General features: G+C 39.9%; 1 protein-coding gene and 1 pseudogene across 5 annotated transcripts in view; both read left to right on the top strand.

Annotated features, from left to right (window-relative positions):
- The window catches only part of GRAMD2B (GRAM domain containing 2B), a 129,554-nt gene that overhangs the window by 104,872 nt on the left and 5,569 nt on the right, over window positions 1-19,113 (top strand). For 2 of the 5 annotated variants that reach the window (XM_070465089.1, XM_070465092.1), the window contains exons 9-14: window positions 1,318-1,429; window positions 2,097-2,219; window positions 2,832-2,919; window positions 5,840-5,944; window positions 9,950-10,043; window positions 14,589-15,815. In XM_070465089.1, the coding sequence (XP_070321190.1) occupies window positions 1,318-1,429; window positions 2,097-2,219; window positions 2,832-2,919; window positions 5,840-5,944; window positions 9,950-10,043; window positions 14,589-14,630 (564 nt within the window). In that variant the 3' untranslated portion in view covers window positions 14,631-15,815. Of the gene's footprint in view, window positions 1-1,317; window positions 1,430-2,096; window positions 2,220-2,828; window positions 2,920-5,839; window positions 5,945-9,949; window positions 10,044-14,588; window positions 15,816-19,113 lie in introns of those variants that run through there. The other 3 variants (XM_070465088.1, XM_070465091.1, XM_070465090.1) reach the window with 2 other exon arrangements.
- LOC110128584 (large ribosomal subunit protein uL24-like) lies at window positions 3,132-3,713 on the top strand (annotated as a pseudogene).

Raw genomic sequence — 19,113 nt, 5'->3', positions numbered from 1 at the left:
AAATAGGATAAAACACTTATGATTTGGAATCCATCAAACCTGGTTTCAAATCTTGGTTCCAGCCAGCTGAGCTATGCCATCGGGCAAGCTCTTTATTTACTCTGACTCAGTTTCTTTATCTGGTAAAATGCCAAGCTCCTTACATGGCTGTGAAGATTAAGTGCAGTCATGAAATCATATGTATGGAGCTTTGCATACTGCCTGATCTATGGTAGGCATTCCATTAATACTTATTAAATTGAGGAGATTTGAATTGTTTAATTTTCTTTCCCCTATACATTCTTGCATGAAGTTGCAGTGGCTGTTGAAATGATCACGAGATAGCTAATTGAGGGTGAAATGTTGGTAATTTGCTTATAGGCCATGTTTCCTTTTCTTCACTTGGTCGCTAAATAAATTGTGAAAAGCTCGCCTAATTGTACCTTTGCCTAATCGCTTAATTGTACTTTCACCCGCACATTTTAGTGATACCTCTTGTCTCTTCATTTCTTAAGCACTTTGGGGAACAAGTAGGGTACACAGCAAAAACATCCTGCTTTTTCCCCACTTCATACTCCTGTATAACCCTTCTGTCATTTGGAAGTATGTCACTGACCCTGTTTTGATTTGTTTGAGGGAAGAAAAAAGCTAAAACTTTCCCTTCAGTGTCCAATTAGCTTAGGCCATTTTCCCTTTTCTGTTTCCAATACCTCTTTTAAAACTGTAATTTGAAAGAAACCTTTCTCTGCATTTGTTGTTATTTAGTCACTAAGTCACGTCTGACTCTTTTGTGATCCCACTGCAGCACACCAGGCTTCCCTGTCCTTCAGTATCTCCAGGAATTTGCTCAAACTCATGTCCATTGTGTCAATGATGCCATTCAGCCATCTCATCCTCTGTCACTCGCTTCTCCTCCTGCCCTCAATCTTTCCCAGCATCAGGGTCTTTCCCGTTGAGTCAGCTCTTCATATCAGGTGACCAGAATATTGAAGCGTCAGCGTCAGTCCTTCAGTGAATATTCAGGGTTGATTTCCTTAAGGATTGGCCTCATTACAAAATGCAAATGAGACTTCTCCAGCTTTACCCAGAAGCTTTTCTGTCATCAGCATTCCACTTTTTTCCCTAGACATTTCTTGTTTCAAACAAGTTGGCCACTGTGTGTTAATAGAATTCCGATAGCCCAGAAAATCAGTAACCAGATACTCTGATCTGTTGTGGAAACCCAGTAGTGTGGGGTAATCCCTCCTTATTTGTATTTTATAGGTCAGGCCTAAGTGAAAGGCCTGCATGTTTAATAAAGGATAATGGGCCTCTTTGCATTTCATTATTTCCCTTCAGGATTTCAATGATGAATTCTCAGATCTGGATGGAGTGGTACAACAAAGAAGGCAAGACATGGAAGGATACAGTAGTTCTGGATCTCAGACCCCTGAATCTGAGAACTCTCGAGGTCTGGGAGATTTTTGTATCTTTACTGAAACTAATTTTCCACAAAACATCCTTACCTTAACCAAAACATGAAGACAAAACCAACCAATAAACAACACATCTTCTGAGCTGACAGTTAAAACGGGACTCTAAACAAAGGGTAGTTTGAAAGTTCAAGGGAAATGAATTGCCTATGTGGTAAAAGCCCATTTCCCTTTATATGCATGTAACAAATGTCTCTTTGAGAATGCCCTGATGGTCCAGTGGTTAAGGCTCCACAGTTTCACTGCAGAGGGCCCCGGTTCAATCCCTGGTTGGGGAACTAAAATCCCACAAGCTGGAGGGGGCGGGGTAGAAAAAAATCTCTTAAACAGACATAATATTGGAGTGGTCGAAAGACAGAAACATGCAATATTTCCTTACCTTTTCTTTATAATAATATTAATTATTATGGCCGAATGATCCCCATGAGTCAGTGGGATAAGGACAAACTGCCTTTGTATTGTTTTATTTCTTATTTGCTTAAACACTGAATTTCATCTGCAGACCACTCAACCAGCTTGTGAGAAGATCCATTTATGTTCCCAACCATTATGTATATATTCGGGGATTGATTTGCTTTGTGGTTGATCCTATGTGTATAAACACACTGGAGGGAAAACTTACCCAGCCCTGTTTCATCTTGGTAGATTTCCATGTGACAGAATCCCAGACAGTTCTGAATGTCTCCAAGGGAGAAACGAAACCAACTCGGGCAGATCCCCTTGTGAACAGAGTACCTGAGGGAAAAGCCAAGAGTCTCCCTGGGCATGGTAAGGAATGGATTATGATGGCAGGCGGGTAGTGGGGGCATCTGCTTGTAACTGTGAAAGGTCCTCATGTTTCACTTTATGACTGTCTTTCCTGTTCCCTCTCCTCCCTTCCTGCTGTAGGTCTTTGCATATTAGTTCATTTATTCACTCAACAGACAGTACCCAGTTCTGTGCTTTACTGTAAGGGATACAAAGATGGATAGCTTCTGTAGAGGACCTTTCATCATTCTGAATACATTGAGACCATGATTCAAAAATTACCCATAAAACTAAATTATTTAATTATTATTTACTGATTATTATCATACCTGGTCACCGGTTGTCCTGGTAGGAGATCAAGGCTGGGGTCTGTATTGTTCACCAGTCACTCACTCTATCCCAAGACTTGGCATAGAGAAGGCTCTCAACAAATACGTATTGAATGAAACATGTGGGAAGGAATTGCAACCACTGATTGAAATGAAAACTGGAAGGCTTCAGATAGCATTTTCTCTGATTCCTATTGCCTGGAAATAATTCTGTTCCTCAAGTATTTCTTCCCTATAGGGATACTGCTGCATGAAGGAGATATGTTATCACTTTAAAACATATATTTTGTTTTCCATTCAGCAGGTCAGTCAGAAACCACTGGACTCATACCCAGAGTAAAGTCTGAGAAATGGCCAACTCTCCACCATATTCTTATATTCTATGCAGTTGTGTAAGTAAATGTATTTACTGTGAATGGACTTAAGACTTGTATTTTACTGTTAATGACTTAAGAAAATGATTCATTTCACTAAAGGAAAAATCTCGTCATGTTGTCAAGAGTCATGAATCTCTAATGTCTCTAGTGTGACCCAGATCTTTTGGGGGGGGGGGCAATTTTCATCTCCTACTTCAACATTTTTTTTCCTTAAACTTAGGTCACATTTTCATGTTCATCCCTTTTTATTTAAATAAATAGTGGAGGAAAATTTACAGAACCAGAAGCAGCCTGCAGATCGCTTCCCTTCTGTGGCCATCGTTGCAGCGCCAGTGGCCAAAATGAAGTTCAGTCCCTTTGTGACTTCTGACCGAAGCAAGAATCGAAAAAGGCATTTCGACGCGCCTTCCCACATTTGCAGGAAAATTATGTCTTCTTCTCTTTCTAAAGAGCTAAAACATAAGTGCAACGTTCGACCCATGCCCATCCGAAAGGATGATGAAGTTCAGGTTGTATGAGGGCACTACAGAGGGCAGCAGATTGGCAGAGTAGCCCAGGTTTAAAGGAAGAAATACGGCATCGACATTGAACGAGTGCAGCGGGAGAAGGCTAACGGCACAGCTGTCCGTGTGGGCATTCACCCCACCACGGTGGTTACCACCAGACTAAAACTGGACAAAGACCGCAAAAAGATCCTCGGACGTAAAGCCACATCTCGCCAAGTAGGAAAGGAAAAGGGCAAATATAAGGAAGAAACAATTGAGAAGATGCAGGAATAAAGTCATCTTGTCTACAGCTTTCATTAAAAACTGTTAAAATGAAAAATAAATAAATAGTGGAGAAGGGAAGAAAGAAGGGCAAAACAGGCCAGATCCAGCAGAGGACTAAGTTCTGAGTAGCTCCTCTTAGTAGAGGAATTGTTGCCTGAAATATGACGCATCTTTGTTCTTGTTTATTTTTTCATCTATCCAGTGTCCTCCGGTTAGAAACCAAAACAACGTTAAAATGTCATCCCCTTAAAATTGGACCGCTACAAGTAAATCAATGAAATTAGAACACACCATCTCACCATGTACAAAACTAAACTCAAAATAGCTTAAAGACTTAAACAGAAGACATGACACCATAAAACTCCTAGAATAAAACATGGGCAAAATATCCTTAGCAATGTTTTCTTAGGTCAGTCTCCCAAGGCAATAGAAATAAAAACAAAAATAAACAAATGGGACCTAGTCAAAGTTTTACAAACTTTTGCACAGCAAAGGAAACTGTAAACAAAATTAAAACCCACAGACTGGGCAAAAGTATTTGCAAATGATGTGACCAACGAGGGCTTAATTTCCAAAATATACAAACAGTTCATCCAACCCAACAACAGAAAAACACAACCCAGTTGGTAAACAGGCAGAAGACCTAAATAGACAGTTCTCCAAAGGACAGGTACAGATGGCCAAAAGGCACTTGAAAAGGTGTTCAACATTGCTAATTATTAGAAAAATGCAAATCAAAACCACAATCAGGTACCACCTCACAGCAGTCAGGATGGCCATCGTTAAAAAGCCCAGAAACGCTGGAGGGTACGGAGAAAGGGAACCCTGCTACACTGTTAGCGGGAATGTAAACTGGTGCAACCACTGTGGAAAACAGTATGGAGTTTCCTCAGAAAACTGAAAATAGAGCTACTGTGTGATCCAGCAATCCCATTCATGGGCATATCTCCAGACGAAACTATAATTCAAAAAGACACATGCACTCCTATGGAGTGCCAAGTAGCCAAGACATGGAAGCAACCTAAGTGTCCATCAACAGATGAATGGATAAAGATATGGTGTTATATTTATATACACAATGGAATACTGCTCAGCCATGAAAAAGAATGAAATAATGCCATTTGCAGCAGCATGGATGTAACTAGAGATTATCATACTAAGTAAGTCAGAGAAAGACAAATATCATACTGATACCACTTATATGCAGAATCTAAAATATGACACAAATGAACCTATCTGTGAAATAGAAACAGACTCCTGGACACAGAACAGACCGGTAGTTTCCAAGAGAGAGAGGGTTGGGGGGATGAAGTGGGAGGTTGGGGTTAGCAGATGCAAATTATATACAGTTATAAAATATAATGTATAGGAGAAACAACCAAGTCCTACTGTATGAGACAGAGAACTATATTCAGTATCCTATGATAAACCACAGGATAATAGAAAAGAATGTTTAAAAAATGGAAAATATTTTTAAAGAATCTTAAAAAATAGTATTAAAGAATGTTTCTAAAAATATGAATATATGTATAACAGTCACTTTGCTATATAGCAGTAATTAGCACAACACTGTAAATCAACTGTATTTCAATTTTTAGAAAAGTAATCCCCTTCAATAAAAACAAATAAATAAATAAATTAAAAAAAAAAATAATCTATGCCTTTCAAAAAAAAAAAAACTTAGGCGTTGACTTTTTTAACTTCCCCCTCAGCTTCCACTCTAACCAGTTGTTCTTCTGAAAATAGCCTGATCCAGTTCTAGGCGGTTCCTCACAACCGAGGAGGATGTGCCTGGTTTGGTTTTTAGATAAAGCAGGGAATTTGTGAGTCACAAGACCAGACACTTGCTGGCCAGGACTCCGATAGTACCTGGTAGGAGGAGGAGCCCCAGCTTGACAATCTACATTGGCTGGCTTTGAGTAAGACTCCTGAATGGCCTTTATTTATCAATTAAGGAACTAGAGAAGTTTAATATCCTAGTTCTAAAGTTTGGTCCAAGCATCAGTCTGTTGAAAAAAAGGATGACCTTTTTAAAGTCTCTGTAGCCAAGTTATTTTGGTAAATACCTTGCCTCAAATGTACAGGGTTTACATTTATTGCTTTAGGAACATCAATCAGGTCCTGGCCATTAACCTACTGATAATTTCTCTTTTATCCCTTTCCAGTGTCTGTGCACTGATCATCTCGACCTTCTACATGAGATACAGAATTAATACTCTGGAGGAGCAGCTGGGGTCACTAACCTCCACTGTGGACACCCATCAGACTGAGTAAGACAGTCCCTCCAGTGCTGTCTTCTGCTTGCTTTTCACATTAGTATAATGTTTGACCTGAGCATGGCATCCTTCTGGCAAGCATTAATTGAGGATACATTCTGTATGAGACATTTTGCTAAGTATGCCTGTAGAAAATAAAGAGGTAGGTGGGCCCTGGACAGAAAAATGAATGACCTGACGCTGCATGTTTTCGAGTTGCTATACTGTTGGCAGTGAGAAGGCAAGACACAAGCCTAATTTTACATTATCTTGTTCTCTCATCCTAAGCTCCGTTGTGACCTTAGCCCATTTATTAAAATATTCAAGTTTATCTTCGTAAAATGGCAGTGAGTCAAGTGATTCATAAAAAAGAAGCAATTCAAGAAACAGCACATTTCATCATTTTTTTTTTTAAGTCATCTGTATTTGTTACAACTTTTTAAAGCAGAATGTGACTTGAGCACTACATTTCCATTCACAAAACTTGCTCCAAGTAACTTTTCCAGCGGCTTTACAACATGCCTGAGCAGGCTTATAAGTTTGCTACTCTAAACAATATTTAGGAACTCACTTATTTACAAAACTCTTGACCACTATAAGATCTATGTGACCAGTAATTAGCTGAATGTGTCTGTAAAGATTTTCTACCACAGTATTTTTAATAGGCCCCAACTAATTAAATCTGTTGACACAGGGGTCTTTCCTATAAACCCATTTACATGAGGATTTTGACACATTCCCTAAAAAGTAAAATAAAGCATACTGCTAGCTGTAGTTTTAAAAGTAGAGATATTTCTTTATAGCATATGTACCATGTGCTAGAGACACTGTTATAATTCATAGTTTCATACACCAACAATGTTCTCTCATTATATCTTCACCATAACCCTGTAAGATAGGTGTTATTCCCTCCTTTACAGATGAGAAAACTGAGACTGAGAGAAATAGTTTGGAAAAAAAAAAAAACAGAATCAGGATTCAGGTCTTTTTGACCATAGAAACTTAGTCTACCAGTGGTTCCTTGCATGTAAGGAATAGCCGAGAAGTGAGTCAGTGTATTTTCATTGTGTATCAGAATCATCTGGACAGCTTATCAACATAGACTGCAGGGCGCATTCTCCAAGCTTCTGGTGCTGGTCTGGGGTCTACACTTTAAGAACTATTATGCTATACCATTCTGGGGCCTTTCTTGACAGTTACCTAAAAGTTTTGTTCTATGGCTTATGTGTATGCTGTTACACAGATTATTTTTTTACCATGAACATATTTGAACCAATAATAAGAAGTCTAATGAATGGTTTGGGATAGATTTATACCCTGCCCTTACTCTCTCCCATGTTGTTCAGAATGTTAATAATACACCTAGAGCTAGGAGGTGAGTCTACATTACTGTAAACTATTAATATTAGTTCACTATCATATAAGTGATATAAGTGATTTTATTAGGGAAATGTACCTCCTGTCCTGTTATCATTTAATTAACTTGGTGACAATGAGAGGGAAATTCTATTAATGAAAGTCAAATGGAATATTTACTCTACTATTTAGGTAGTCAACCCAAGAGGAGGTAACAATCTGAAAAACAATCATTTAAAAGGAAAATCACAGAGGTCACATATGACATGAGGTCAGGGAACATCTATGATGGGAAAGTCTGTTAATAGAGTAATCTAACAGAACCTGAATTTCCTCTGTATCTTACTTCATCCAGGGTCATCCATCCATGCTGCCCAGGTAGCTAAATCCACACTTGTAATCTGCTTTCGTTGGTACAGAACCATTTTTTTAATATATACATTGTGCTAGCTTTGTTAGTGGGTCCACAGCCTGTGGACTGTCAGAATTTCACGTGGATAAATCAGTACCTTGAGTCTCAGATCCCTCGTTTAGAAGCCGAAAGATTTCACCAGGTACGTCCTTGGTGGTCCAGTGGCTAACATTCCACACTCCCAATGCAGGGGACTGGATTCGGCCCCTAGTCAAGGAACTAGATCCCACATGCTGCAACCAAGAACAGTGCAGCCAAATAAATAAATAATAATTTTTTTTTAAAGATTTAAACTCAGTTTCCTTTCTGGGCTATGAGACTTTGATACTATGGATCAAGGTTAAAGAAAAAACTGTTTCACCTCTGCTCAATGAAAAACATGTTTGCTTTCTTAACATTTAGATAATCATCAATAAGTTACCAAGTATCTATGGCTCAAAAGTGGGTCCTATGTAAAATAAATTAGACCAGTTAATGCCATCTAAAAACTTCACAGCTTATAACAAGCACATGAAAAGATGCTCAATATCACACATTATTAGAGAAATGCAAATCAGAACTACAATGAGCTATCACCTGGCACCAGTCAGAATGGCCATCATCAAAAAGTCTACAAACAATAAATGGTGGAGAGGGTGTGGAGAAGAGGGAACACTCTTGTGCTGTTGGTGGGAATGTAAATTGATACAGCCACCATGGAAGACAGTATGGAGATTCCTTAAAAAACTAGGAGTAAAACCACCATGTGACCCAGCAATCCCACTCCTAGGCATATACCCTGAGGAAACCAAAACTGAAAAAGACACATGTATCCCATTGTTCATTGCAGCACTATTTACAATAGGTAGAACATGAAAGCAACCTAGATGTCCATCGACAGATGATAAAGAATTGTGGTACATATACACAATGGAATGTTACTCAGCCATAAAAAGGAACACATTTGAGTCAGTTCTAACGAGGTGGATGAATCTAGATCCTATTATACAGAGAAGTAAGTCCGAGAAAGATAAATATCGTATTCTACACATATATACGGAATCTAGAAAAATGGTACTGAAGAATTTATTTCCAGGGCAGCAGTAGAGAAACAGACATAGAGAATAGACTTATGGACATGGGGAGTGGGGAGGAGAGGGTGAGACGTATGGAAAGAGTAACAGGGAAACTTACATTACTATCTGTAAATAGATAGCCAACGGGAATTTGCTGTATGGCTCAGGAAACTCAAACAGGGGCTCTGTATCAGCCTAGAGGGGTGGGGTGGGGAGGGAGGGGGATATATGTATACCTATGGCTGATTCATGTTGAGGTTTGACAAAAAACAAAATTCTTTAAAGCAATCATACTTAAAAAAAAACTTTACAGCTTAAATTAAATTACAACCAAGAAACAGAGGAGATACAAACCATGGTGCTTGACCTTAACATGAAAATCTGATCAATAGTTTTTGAGCAGCTCTTCAGGAAAATGTATACATATCTCTGAATGTCCTACAGTTTTAGCTGGTATAGGACCCCAGTGGACCCCAGAGTAAGAGCCCATGGCCTTTAACACTTGAGTGGTTAATGGTGAATATATCAATTATATTACTAGACAAGGGCAATTACATTTATATGGCAGATCTCAAGGAAGGAAATACAGAAGTCACATACATCAGCAGAAATTTGATTAAAGACAGGCTTCTCTGTCCATGGAATGCTTCAGGCAAAAACACTGGAGTGGGTTGCCATTCCCTTCTCCAGGGGATCTTCCCGACCCAGGGATCGAACCTGGGTCTCTTGCACTGCAGGCAGATTCTCTACCATTTGAACCACCAGGGAAGCCCAGACATTATGAAAGTTCTAGTGTAAATGATTGCTTCTCCCCTAAACAGTACAAATATGACTGAGAAAAGCAATACTCCTTAAAAATGCATGCCATCATGGGCAGAGAGAAGGTATCAGCGGTTAATAAAAGGAGTCTAAGAAACCACATGCTTGAGAATAATTGATTCTTGTTTGGAAGCCAAGGTACAACGCAGCCACTTAGACAAAAATAAGAGATTTCCAGCTGATCTTTGTAGAATTAGTCCCCTAAACATCTAGTCTGGAGTTGTGGATTACTGCAGGGCCTTTCTGATGTTAGTAGGTTAAATGCACACTGTCTTCTATTATAACCTAGTTTTCTGTTCCAGTAAATTTAAAATGTGTTCATTCCACCTGTTTCTTTGCCATTCCTGCCCACAGTAATTTTTCTCTTGGTTCTTACAGACAGACAGCACCATCTGGCCTGGGGTCACAAGTACAGTTAAATGTGGAGGCCTTGTGCCAAGAGCTTACAGCTAACATAATCAGATTAGAAAAGGTGAGTGCTTTCTTTCCTGTGTTGGGTCAGTCACTGTACTTACTGCCTCAGTCAGTCAGTCAGTTCAATCGCTCAGTCGTGTCCAACGCTTTGCGACCCCATGGGCTGCAGCATGCCAGGCCTCCCTGTCCATCACCAACTCCCAGAGCTTACTCAAGCTCATGTCCACCGAGTTGGTGATGCTATCCAACCATCTCATCCTCTGTCATCCCCTTCTCCTATTGCCCTCAATCTTTCCCAGCATCAGGGTCTTTTCCAGTGAGTCAGCTCTTAGCATCAGGTGGCCAAAGTATTGGAGTTTCAGCTTCAACATCAGTCCTTCCAATGAACACCCAGGACTGATCTCCGTTAGGACAGACTGGTTGGATCTCCTTGCAGTCCAAGGGACTCTCAAGAGTCTTCTCCAACACCATAGTTCAAAAGCATCAATTCTTCGGTGTTCAGCTTTCTTTATAGTCCAACTCTCACATCCATAAGTGACTACTGGAAAAACTATAGCCTTGACTAGACAGACCTTTGTTGGCAAAGTAATGTCTTTGCTTTTTAATATGCTGTCTAGGTTGGTCTTACTGCCTGTTGACAGTTTTTATGCTAAGATTCCTATGAGCAATGTGTGCAGCCTATGACTATTTATAACGTCATGCATCTTGGAACGTTATTACACATGCATTTTGACCCTAAATCCTCTTTCCTGCTTCTGCTTTTGGACACGGGTTTATGTTGGTACTATAGGCCCCCTACCACCATGGGGCAGGGGTTACACACACATGGGTATGCGACAGGCCATTGAAGTGACTAAACCTCGCCAGGGGATTTTCCACAAAGAAATAGGTTTCAGCTCATTTTCCTTGTTATTAATAGTGGATTTTGTGGTTTTCCTCCTTGGTTAGAAATTATTCTCTTGTCCTAGGCCCAAGGATAAGTGATATCTGACATGGAGCTCCAGGGAGGGACACTATAGGGAGTGTCCTGACCAGCGAGGGCAGCCCCAGCTCCACCCAGACTGGTTGTCCCCATACGTAAAATATTTGCATTCAGTCTCTGTAGATGTCATTGTTTCCCTCTGACAAAATGATCAAAGTTTCAAGTTAACTTACTCAAGGAGGCAGAGCCAGAAAGTTGACAGAGCTAGAATTGGAGCCAGGTCTGACTCCCTTTGTCCTGAGAAGCCCTATGCTTTACTGCTCTCAAAAATCCACCTTATGCTTGGGGATAAGGTCGCTGAAGAGTGAGGCAAACAGGAGAAGATGGTAGGCACCAGAAACATCCTGAAGTTAAACCTTGTTAACATTTCTTATCTCTCCTTTCAGCATGTCTATCCCTTCCCGTCTGATGCTTTGTTTTGATCCTTATCTCAGGAAAGGTTTAGTGAATTATTCCATTCTAATTGCTGCCACAAATGCTTAGTATTTGGTGGATTTCCATAATAGTACAGTTATGCTTACTTGGGAAGAAACATAAAACACAAATGAGTCAAATTAAGTTAGTCCTGTGATACCAAATGGTATCTAGCACTTAACTCCACTTTGCTTTGGAGAGCAAAGGAGTCCACAGGTTTCTATTCTAAGCCAAGGCATGACAGATAATCCCCACTGAATTACTGTATCAGTGGACAGACTCAGACATTTTCTCTTTTCGATCCATAATCAAGCTAGAGAAGGTATAGAGTAGCAACTAAGACATTAGTTGCTAGAATTGAAGATAAAATTTCTTTGATGAAATGCTTAGACATGTTTAGAGCTTCCCTGATATCTCAGTTGGTAAAGAATCTGCCTGCAATGCAAGAGACCCCAGTTTGATTCCTGGGTCGGGAAGATCTGCTGGAGAAGGAATAGGCTACCCACTCCAGTATTCTTGGGCTTCCCTTGTGACTCAGCTGGTTAAGAATCTGCCTGCAATGTGGGAGACCTGGGTTCGATCCCTGGGTTGGGAAGATCCCCTGGACAAGGGAAAAGCTACCCACTCCAGTATTCTGGCCTGGAGCTATATCGCAAAGAGTTGGACATAACTGAGTGACTCACTTTGGACATGTTTGGCTTCCATGCTGACCTGGAAAATGGAGTGGTAATTTTCTCTTTTGTTCACGCTGGCACATGGTGATGTTCTTTGGACTGGGAAGCATGCAGAACCCAGCCGCCCTCTTGTGCATTTCTTCCCATTCTCCTGTGGATCCTGGCAGGGACAACACTCTCTGTAGGACACTCTCTGAAGGACAGGAAAACAGGAGAGACAGCTGGCCATGTCTTGCGAAGGACCCAGCCACTCAGCTAGGGTGCCAACCTAAACCTGTATCCCAAAGCAGAAGCGGGAAAGAGGGGATTTAGGGTCAAAATGCATGTGTTGATGTTTTAAATAATCATAAGCTGCACACACTGCTCATAGGAATCTTAGCATAAACAGTCACCAGGGCACACCCATTGCTGTCGCTCAGGCTGTAGCCCCAGCCCCGCCCTCCCCAGAGGCAGGCTGGTGATGACACGGCCGCGCATGGCGGAGATGCAGCAGCTATGAGGACGTGGGAGCCAGGTCTCAGCTGTTTCTACTCAACACCAGCAACTCTCTTTTATGCTCCTGCAGGGACTGGTCACGTCTCAGCCTCCTGATCTGCCCGCTTATCTCTTACCATTTCTGTTCATGGCATCACTGCCCTTTAGGTCACTCTTGTGGGAAACTGAAGAATACTTTTAACTCCTTCCTCTTTTTTTACTTGCCACTGATACACTGCACAAGACTCTGTTCACTAATTGGTCTATCTTCAAATGTCTCCTCGGATTCTGTAGTGTAGACACCATCTTAGGCCATTCTGGCCCCCTCCCACCTCCTAGACTGAGTGTGAAGTCAGACCTCATGGTTTATATTTACATTTTCCTGATTAATACTGTGGTTGAACATCATTTCGTATATATATATATTCTCCTTATGGATTTCCTTTTGTAAACTGCCCATTTATCTCCTTTGTTTACTTTTGGGGTTTTTGTCTTTGTAGGCATTTTAAATATTTTGGATATCATTTTTTTTTTTTTAATCATTTCTTTTTCTCCCTTCCCACTCCTATTTATCTTTGGTCCTATGGGATAGGTAGGGAAGATGTGAAGTGAGAATATGGGGAATGAAGCCAGTGCCCTCTACAGGTAAAGAAGTAAATACTTATTTTCTTAGTACTGGAAGTGGCATTAATGTCGGAGCAGTACCCACTCCAGTGTTCTTGCCTGGAGAGTCCCAGGGATGGAGGAGCCTGGTGGGCTGCCGTCTGTGGGGTCGCACAGAGTCGGACATGACTGAAGCAACTTAGCATGCATGCATGCATTGGAGAAGGAAATGGCAACCCACTCCAGTGTTCCTTCCTGGAGAATCCCAGGGATGGAGGAGCCTGGTGGGCTGCTGTCCATGGGGTCGCACAGAGTCGGACATGACTAAGTGACTTAGCATGCATGCATGCATTGGAGAAGGAAATGGCAACCCACTCCAGTGTTCCTTCCTGGAGAATCCCAGGGATGGAGAAGCCTGGTGGGCTGCTGTCCTTGGGGTCGCACAGAGTCGGACATGACTGAACCGACTTAGCATGCATGCATGCATTGGAGAAGGAAGTGGCAACCCACTCCAGTGTTCCTTCCTGGAGAATCCCAGGGACGGAGGAGCCTGGTGGGCTGCGGTCTGTGGGGTCGCACAGAGTCAGACACGACTGAAGCGACTTAGCAGCAGCAGCAGTGCAGAAGAAAAGCATAAACTTTTCTATGGAGTCAGACATCTGTTCTTTTCCCTACTGTGCCTCCTGCTGTGTGACCAGTCTTGTTAGATAGTGTCTCTAGTCCTTACCTTCGCGTGGAAAACCCACCTCTGTGTGTGAACGTGCGTGTGGTTAAGGTGAGCATACATGAAGTTCCTGGGACATACTTACTAGACCTCTTCCTCTCCATTTACCCTGTGGATACCAGTAGGACATCACCGAATATTCTTGCAAAAGAAGACTATGTTCTCTTTCTCTTGTTCCACAGGGTTCCCTATTCCCTTCACAGTATTGGTCCTTAAAAACACCCTGCTCTGGATTCTTTCAAATTCATTTACCCAAACATTTACCAAACCCATTTTCACCGTCCAACACTATCCTGTGGTCTTGATATCCACAGATAGGCAATGTCCTGTGAAATTCTGTCTTCTGGGAAATGTTATATTGTGGTGTTTGTCCGATTCAGACCATTACCTGGGCTTTGTCAAGTACAGTTTCCCGTTGTCTCTGAATGCATTTGGGTCACACCTGGCGTTGCTAAGGTTTTTGTTCTATTTCTCTTAGTCTCTACTGACACTGTCATCTTTGTGCCAGTCTTTCATTTTTTGCCCTTTTTTCATTTTAAGGTGGGAATGTCAAAACAGTTTTGTGCCATTGATAATGCATTTATTTGCCTGATCTAAATTTAACCCATGTGTAGCTTTTTATTCAAAGTAGAAGAGATTAATTTCAAGCATTACATGAACCATAGCAAATACGCCATTACTGTATACTCCACTCTATGTAATAACAGGAGCTCTTCTCTCTATTATTTCAAGATACAAAACAACTTACAAAAGCTGCTTGAGAATGGTGACTGAAGCTCAAGCCATGCAGTACCTCGCACTTCCCTTGAAGGTGCTCCCGGGGTGTTCTGGTGGAGCGCTCCCTGCTGGCAGAGGAGCTAGCGGACGGGCAGCCTCGCTTGCCCTTGGAGGTCTCAGGCTCAGGAAAGGGGGGAATGGGGAATAGTTCTGGTTCCTGTGCAATAAAAGTTGACCTTGACTCTCTGAGGAAGTTTTCAGTGCTGCTGCCTGAAGCAAACAGACCCGCCTCTGGAGGTCTCGGGAAGGGCCCGGCGGACACGCGGATGATTGTGGTTCAGCAGGTTATTGTGACTGTGTCAGCAAACATATTCCACTCCAGCCTTTTCGGTCCTACCCATCTGCCTTTTCTCTCCTGTATCCACCCCCGCCTTAACCAGCCTTCAACGTAAGGGATATATCATGTGCCAACAAACTTGATACAGTCCCTTAAAGAATTTGCCATGACTTTCCAAAAGGGAAAAAAAAAAAACTCTGATGGACAAACTTTCTTAAAACAAGTAACATTTGAATTTTGGGTTTTTTTTCCCTTTCTGATGTTATTTTCTGGTTTAAGTGACGTGTGTATCTTAACTTCTCAGCCGAGTATTGGCAAGAAAATTAGGCAAAGCTGATTAAACTATCCCATTTTATGTTTTGTTTTGTTCTTCTCATTAATACTTAATAGGATTGATTCTCACCCACCCCAGGTCAAGAATCTGTGAGACATGAGACTAAAGTACTAAGTTTAAACTGACTTTGAAACCAAAACTAATCTTTAAAACAAAAAGTATAATAGTGATTTGATACTGGATGGAAGATACTGCATTTTTAAGATTGTAGGTGGACTGTGTTTGTTTTGAAACAGGATGTCTATAATTAATGCTGAAACCCATCAGCATGATGATAGCATGCTTTTCTCTTTTACTGACTAAAATATATAACTGGTGGTTTGCTAACTTCTATTTACCATATGGGTTGGCTGGTTTTTATTAATAATTATTTAGATACCCTAAGATTTGTTAATATAAAAGATATTCTGTTTATCTATAATGCATTTTATAATCATTTCTATGAAATGTATTTTGTTTAATCAGATAAGCTAATAAGTGAATTGGTTACATCATTTGTATTTGTTAGCCTACTGGACAGGAAATGTGCCTGGTGCACCCTTGGCTTTTAATAAATACTCAATGGTTTAAATACCTTGCTAACCCTGTATTTTGTCAGTCTGTAAATGCTTATAACTAAGACTTTTTAACTGCTTTTTAACTGCTTCTCATCCCTCTCTACTACTTCCAACTCACCCATACTTCTTTCCTCCCTAGTATTCACTTGCAAAAAAAACTGATTTAAGTTCTTGCGTTACAACAATATAGGAGAAAGAAAATGAACTTTGATGTCAGAACATCAATGCATGATTCCTGGGTCCTCATTTTGAATTATTATTATTATAAGCAAGGTATTTGGTTATTTTCCCCCATTTTGTTGATGAGGATAAAAGTACCAAGGGAAAGTGTCACTGTGAGAATTAAATGTGATAATCTTTCTAAAGCTGATGGCCTTGTGGGGCAAGAAGTATACTCTTTTAATAGGAACCGTATTCATTTTTTCTTAAAATGTTTGCATGTCTGACAGTCCAGTGTTATCAAAGTTCTACATCAGTGCTTTATCGTTAAAACCATTAAAGATTCAAGAGTGTCAGCCACCTCTGGAGAGAAATTTTGCAACTGTGTGAGGAGCCTTTTAAAAGTTATTTCACTGAATTAATAAGGCTATCCAGGAATTTATCCCAAAGCAATAAGTGATTTCCTCAAAGATTTACATACAAGAATATTCTTTGAAGCCTTAAGGGCAGAACATTAGTGACTATTCAGTAGCAGAGCACTTAAATTATGTCACTATTTAGAATGGTATTGTCAAAAATTGGCATAGAAAATAGCATTAAAAAAGGTAAGCATTATGGAGATAATGTGGAGATAAGAGAACTCTCCTACACTGTTGGTGGGAATGAAGATTGGTGCAGTGACTATGGAAAACAGTATGGAGATTCCTCAAAACACTAGAGCTACCGTATGATCCAGAAATTTGACTCCTGGGCATATATCCAGACAAAACTGTAATCCAAAAAGATACATGCACCCCTATGTTCGTAGCAGTACTACTCACAAATAGCCAAGACATGGAAACAATCTAAACACCCATCTACAGATGAATAGATAAAGGTGTGGTCCATAAATACGATGGAATACTACTCAGCCACAAAAAAAAATGATGCTATTTGTAGCAACATGGATGCAACTAAAGATTATCATACTAAATGAAGTAACTCAGAAGAAGAAAAATACCATATGATATCACTTACATGTGGAATCTAAAATATGACACAAATGAACCTATCTTCAAACAGACTTACATAGAGAATCTGTGATTAAAACATACTATTTAGGTGAAGAGAAATTACCAGTCTTACATATGGAAAGTAGACATGATTATTGATCTCTCAAGCTGTGTGAATATTGAAGATATTTTTGTAAATATACATAACACTCCAAGGCATTTCCCAGCTATTCATTTATGTAGTTCTTTAAAACCATCCCTGACACATTTTTTTATGTATTAAGCCTAATTTATTTAGAAAATAAAAATTATTCATACATATACATACGGATGCAGAAAGAGAATCCTTTCAAACAATAAATGCATTCCTGTCTCTCCTCTTTTTTTAATCAAAGTATAACTGATTTACAATGTGTTTATTTCTGGTGTACAGCAAAGTGATTCAGATATATATATAAATATATATGTATAGATATACACACCCTTTTCATATTCTTTTCCACTCTAGGTCATTACAAGATCCTGAGTATAGTTCGGTGTACTATATAGTAGGACCCTGTTGTTTATGTTTCATATACAGTAGTTTATATATGCTAATCCCAAACTCCTAATTTATTCCTCACCACTCCCTTTTCCCTTTGTAACCATAAATGTGTTTTCTACCAGACACATTTTTTTTGGGGGGGGTGGGGCTGTGCTATGAGGCCTAAGGGATCTTAGTTCCCCAACCAGGGATTGAACCCAGGCCCCTGCAGTGGAAGCACAGAGTCCTAATCACTGGCCTGCCAGAGAATTCCCTACCAGACACATTATTTAATGCTTTTTCCTTGACTTCCACAACTCACCCCAATTCACAAATTCATAGTCAGACTGAAAATTTTCCAACCTATATGTTAATTGTGTTGTATGCTGTTTTGATTTATGTATCCTAAAATTTCAATTCAGGTGATACTTTCCTTGTTTATCTGTTTCTGATGATCTAAAGGATGGATGGATACCTATAACATGGACACTAACATGTTATAGACAGCCCAGTAGACTTTGCTCTCAAGCATTGTTTTAAAGTCAGAATTCTACTCATCTGTAACAGTTAATACTGTCATTTGAGATCCATAACCTGATCTTCTTACAAAGGAGCTCAGTGATACAATACTTCTCATGCACTTCTTTTAAACCTGTCCTTGCTAGTAATGATATTACCAGTTCTTGACTTTACAAAACAAAATCAGACATTAAATGGAGCATCTTTGACCACTAATATTTCTAGCGCTTTTGTTTTTTCCAGATGCTAAGCCTTACTCAAAGCAATGTACAGATTCAATTCAATCCCTATCAAAATTCCAATAGCATTTTTCACAAAAATAACAATCCTAAAATTTGTGTGGAACTAAACAACTCCAAATAGCCAAACAAAGCAACCAAGAGAGAGGAAAAAAATGGAGGCACCACACCCCCTGATTTCAGATTAAATTACAAAGCCACAGTAATCAAAATAGTATGATACTGGCATAAAAACAGACATAGATCAATGGAACAGAATAGAGAGCCCAGAAATAAATTCACACATATATGGCCAGTTATGACAAACGAGTCAAGAATATTCAGTAGCTTCAATAAATTGTGAGCGGAAAACTAGACAGCCATATGCAAAAGAGTGAAATTACACCTCTGTCTTATACACAAAAATGCACTCAAAAATGGATTCAAAACAGTTATTGTCTACACTGACATTTTCCTAAGGAAGACATACAGATGGCCAATAGGCACGTGAAAAGATGTTGAATGTCACTAAACAGGAAAATGCAAATTAAAACTATAATAAGATATCACCTCATATCTGTTAGAATGTCTATTATCAAAAATGAGAAATAATAAATGCTGGTGAGTTTGGAGAAAAGGGAATCAACCCTTGTGTACTGATGCTGGGAATGTAAGTTGATGCAACCAGTATGGAGGTTCCTCAAAAACTTAAAAATAGGACTAGCATAGAATCCAACAATACCACTTCTTGGTATTTATATTAAGAAGATGAAAACACTAGCTCAAAAAGATATATACACCCCCATATTCACTGCAGCATAATTTACAATAGCCGAAATACGGAAACAACCTAAGTGTCCATATATGTAAATGGATAAAGAAAATGTAGTGTATGTGCTAT

The sequence above is a fragment of the Odocoileus virginianus genome, chromosome 3 (assembly GCF_023699985.2).
Source record: "Odocoileus virginianus isolate 20LAN1187 ecotype Illinois chromosome 3, Ovbor_1.2, whole genome shotgun sequence".
Lineage (NCBI taxonomy): Eukaryota > Metazoa > Chordata > Mammalia > Artiodactyla > Cervidae > Odocoileus > Odocoileus virginianus.
Note: the sequence above shows the minus strand (reverse complement) of the source record. Positions and strands in the feature narration are given on the sequence as shown.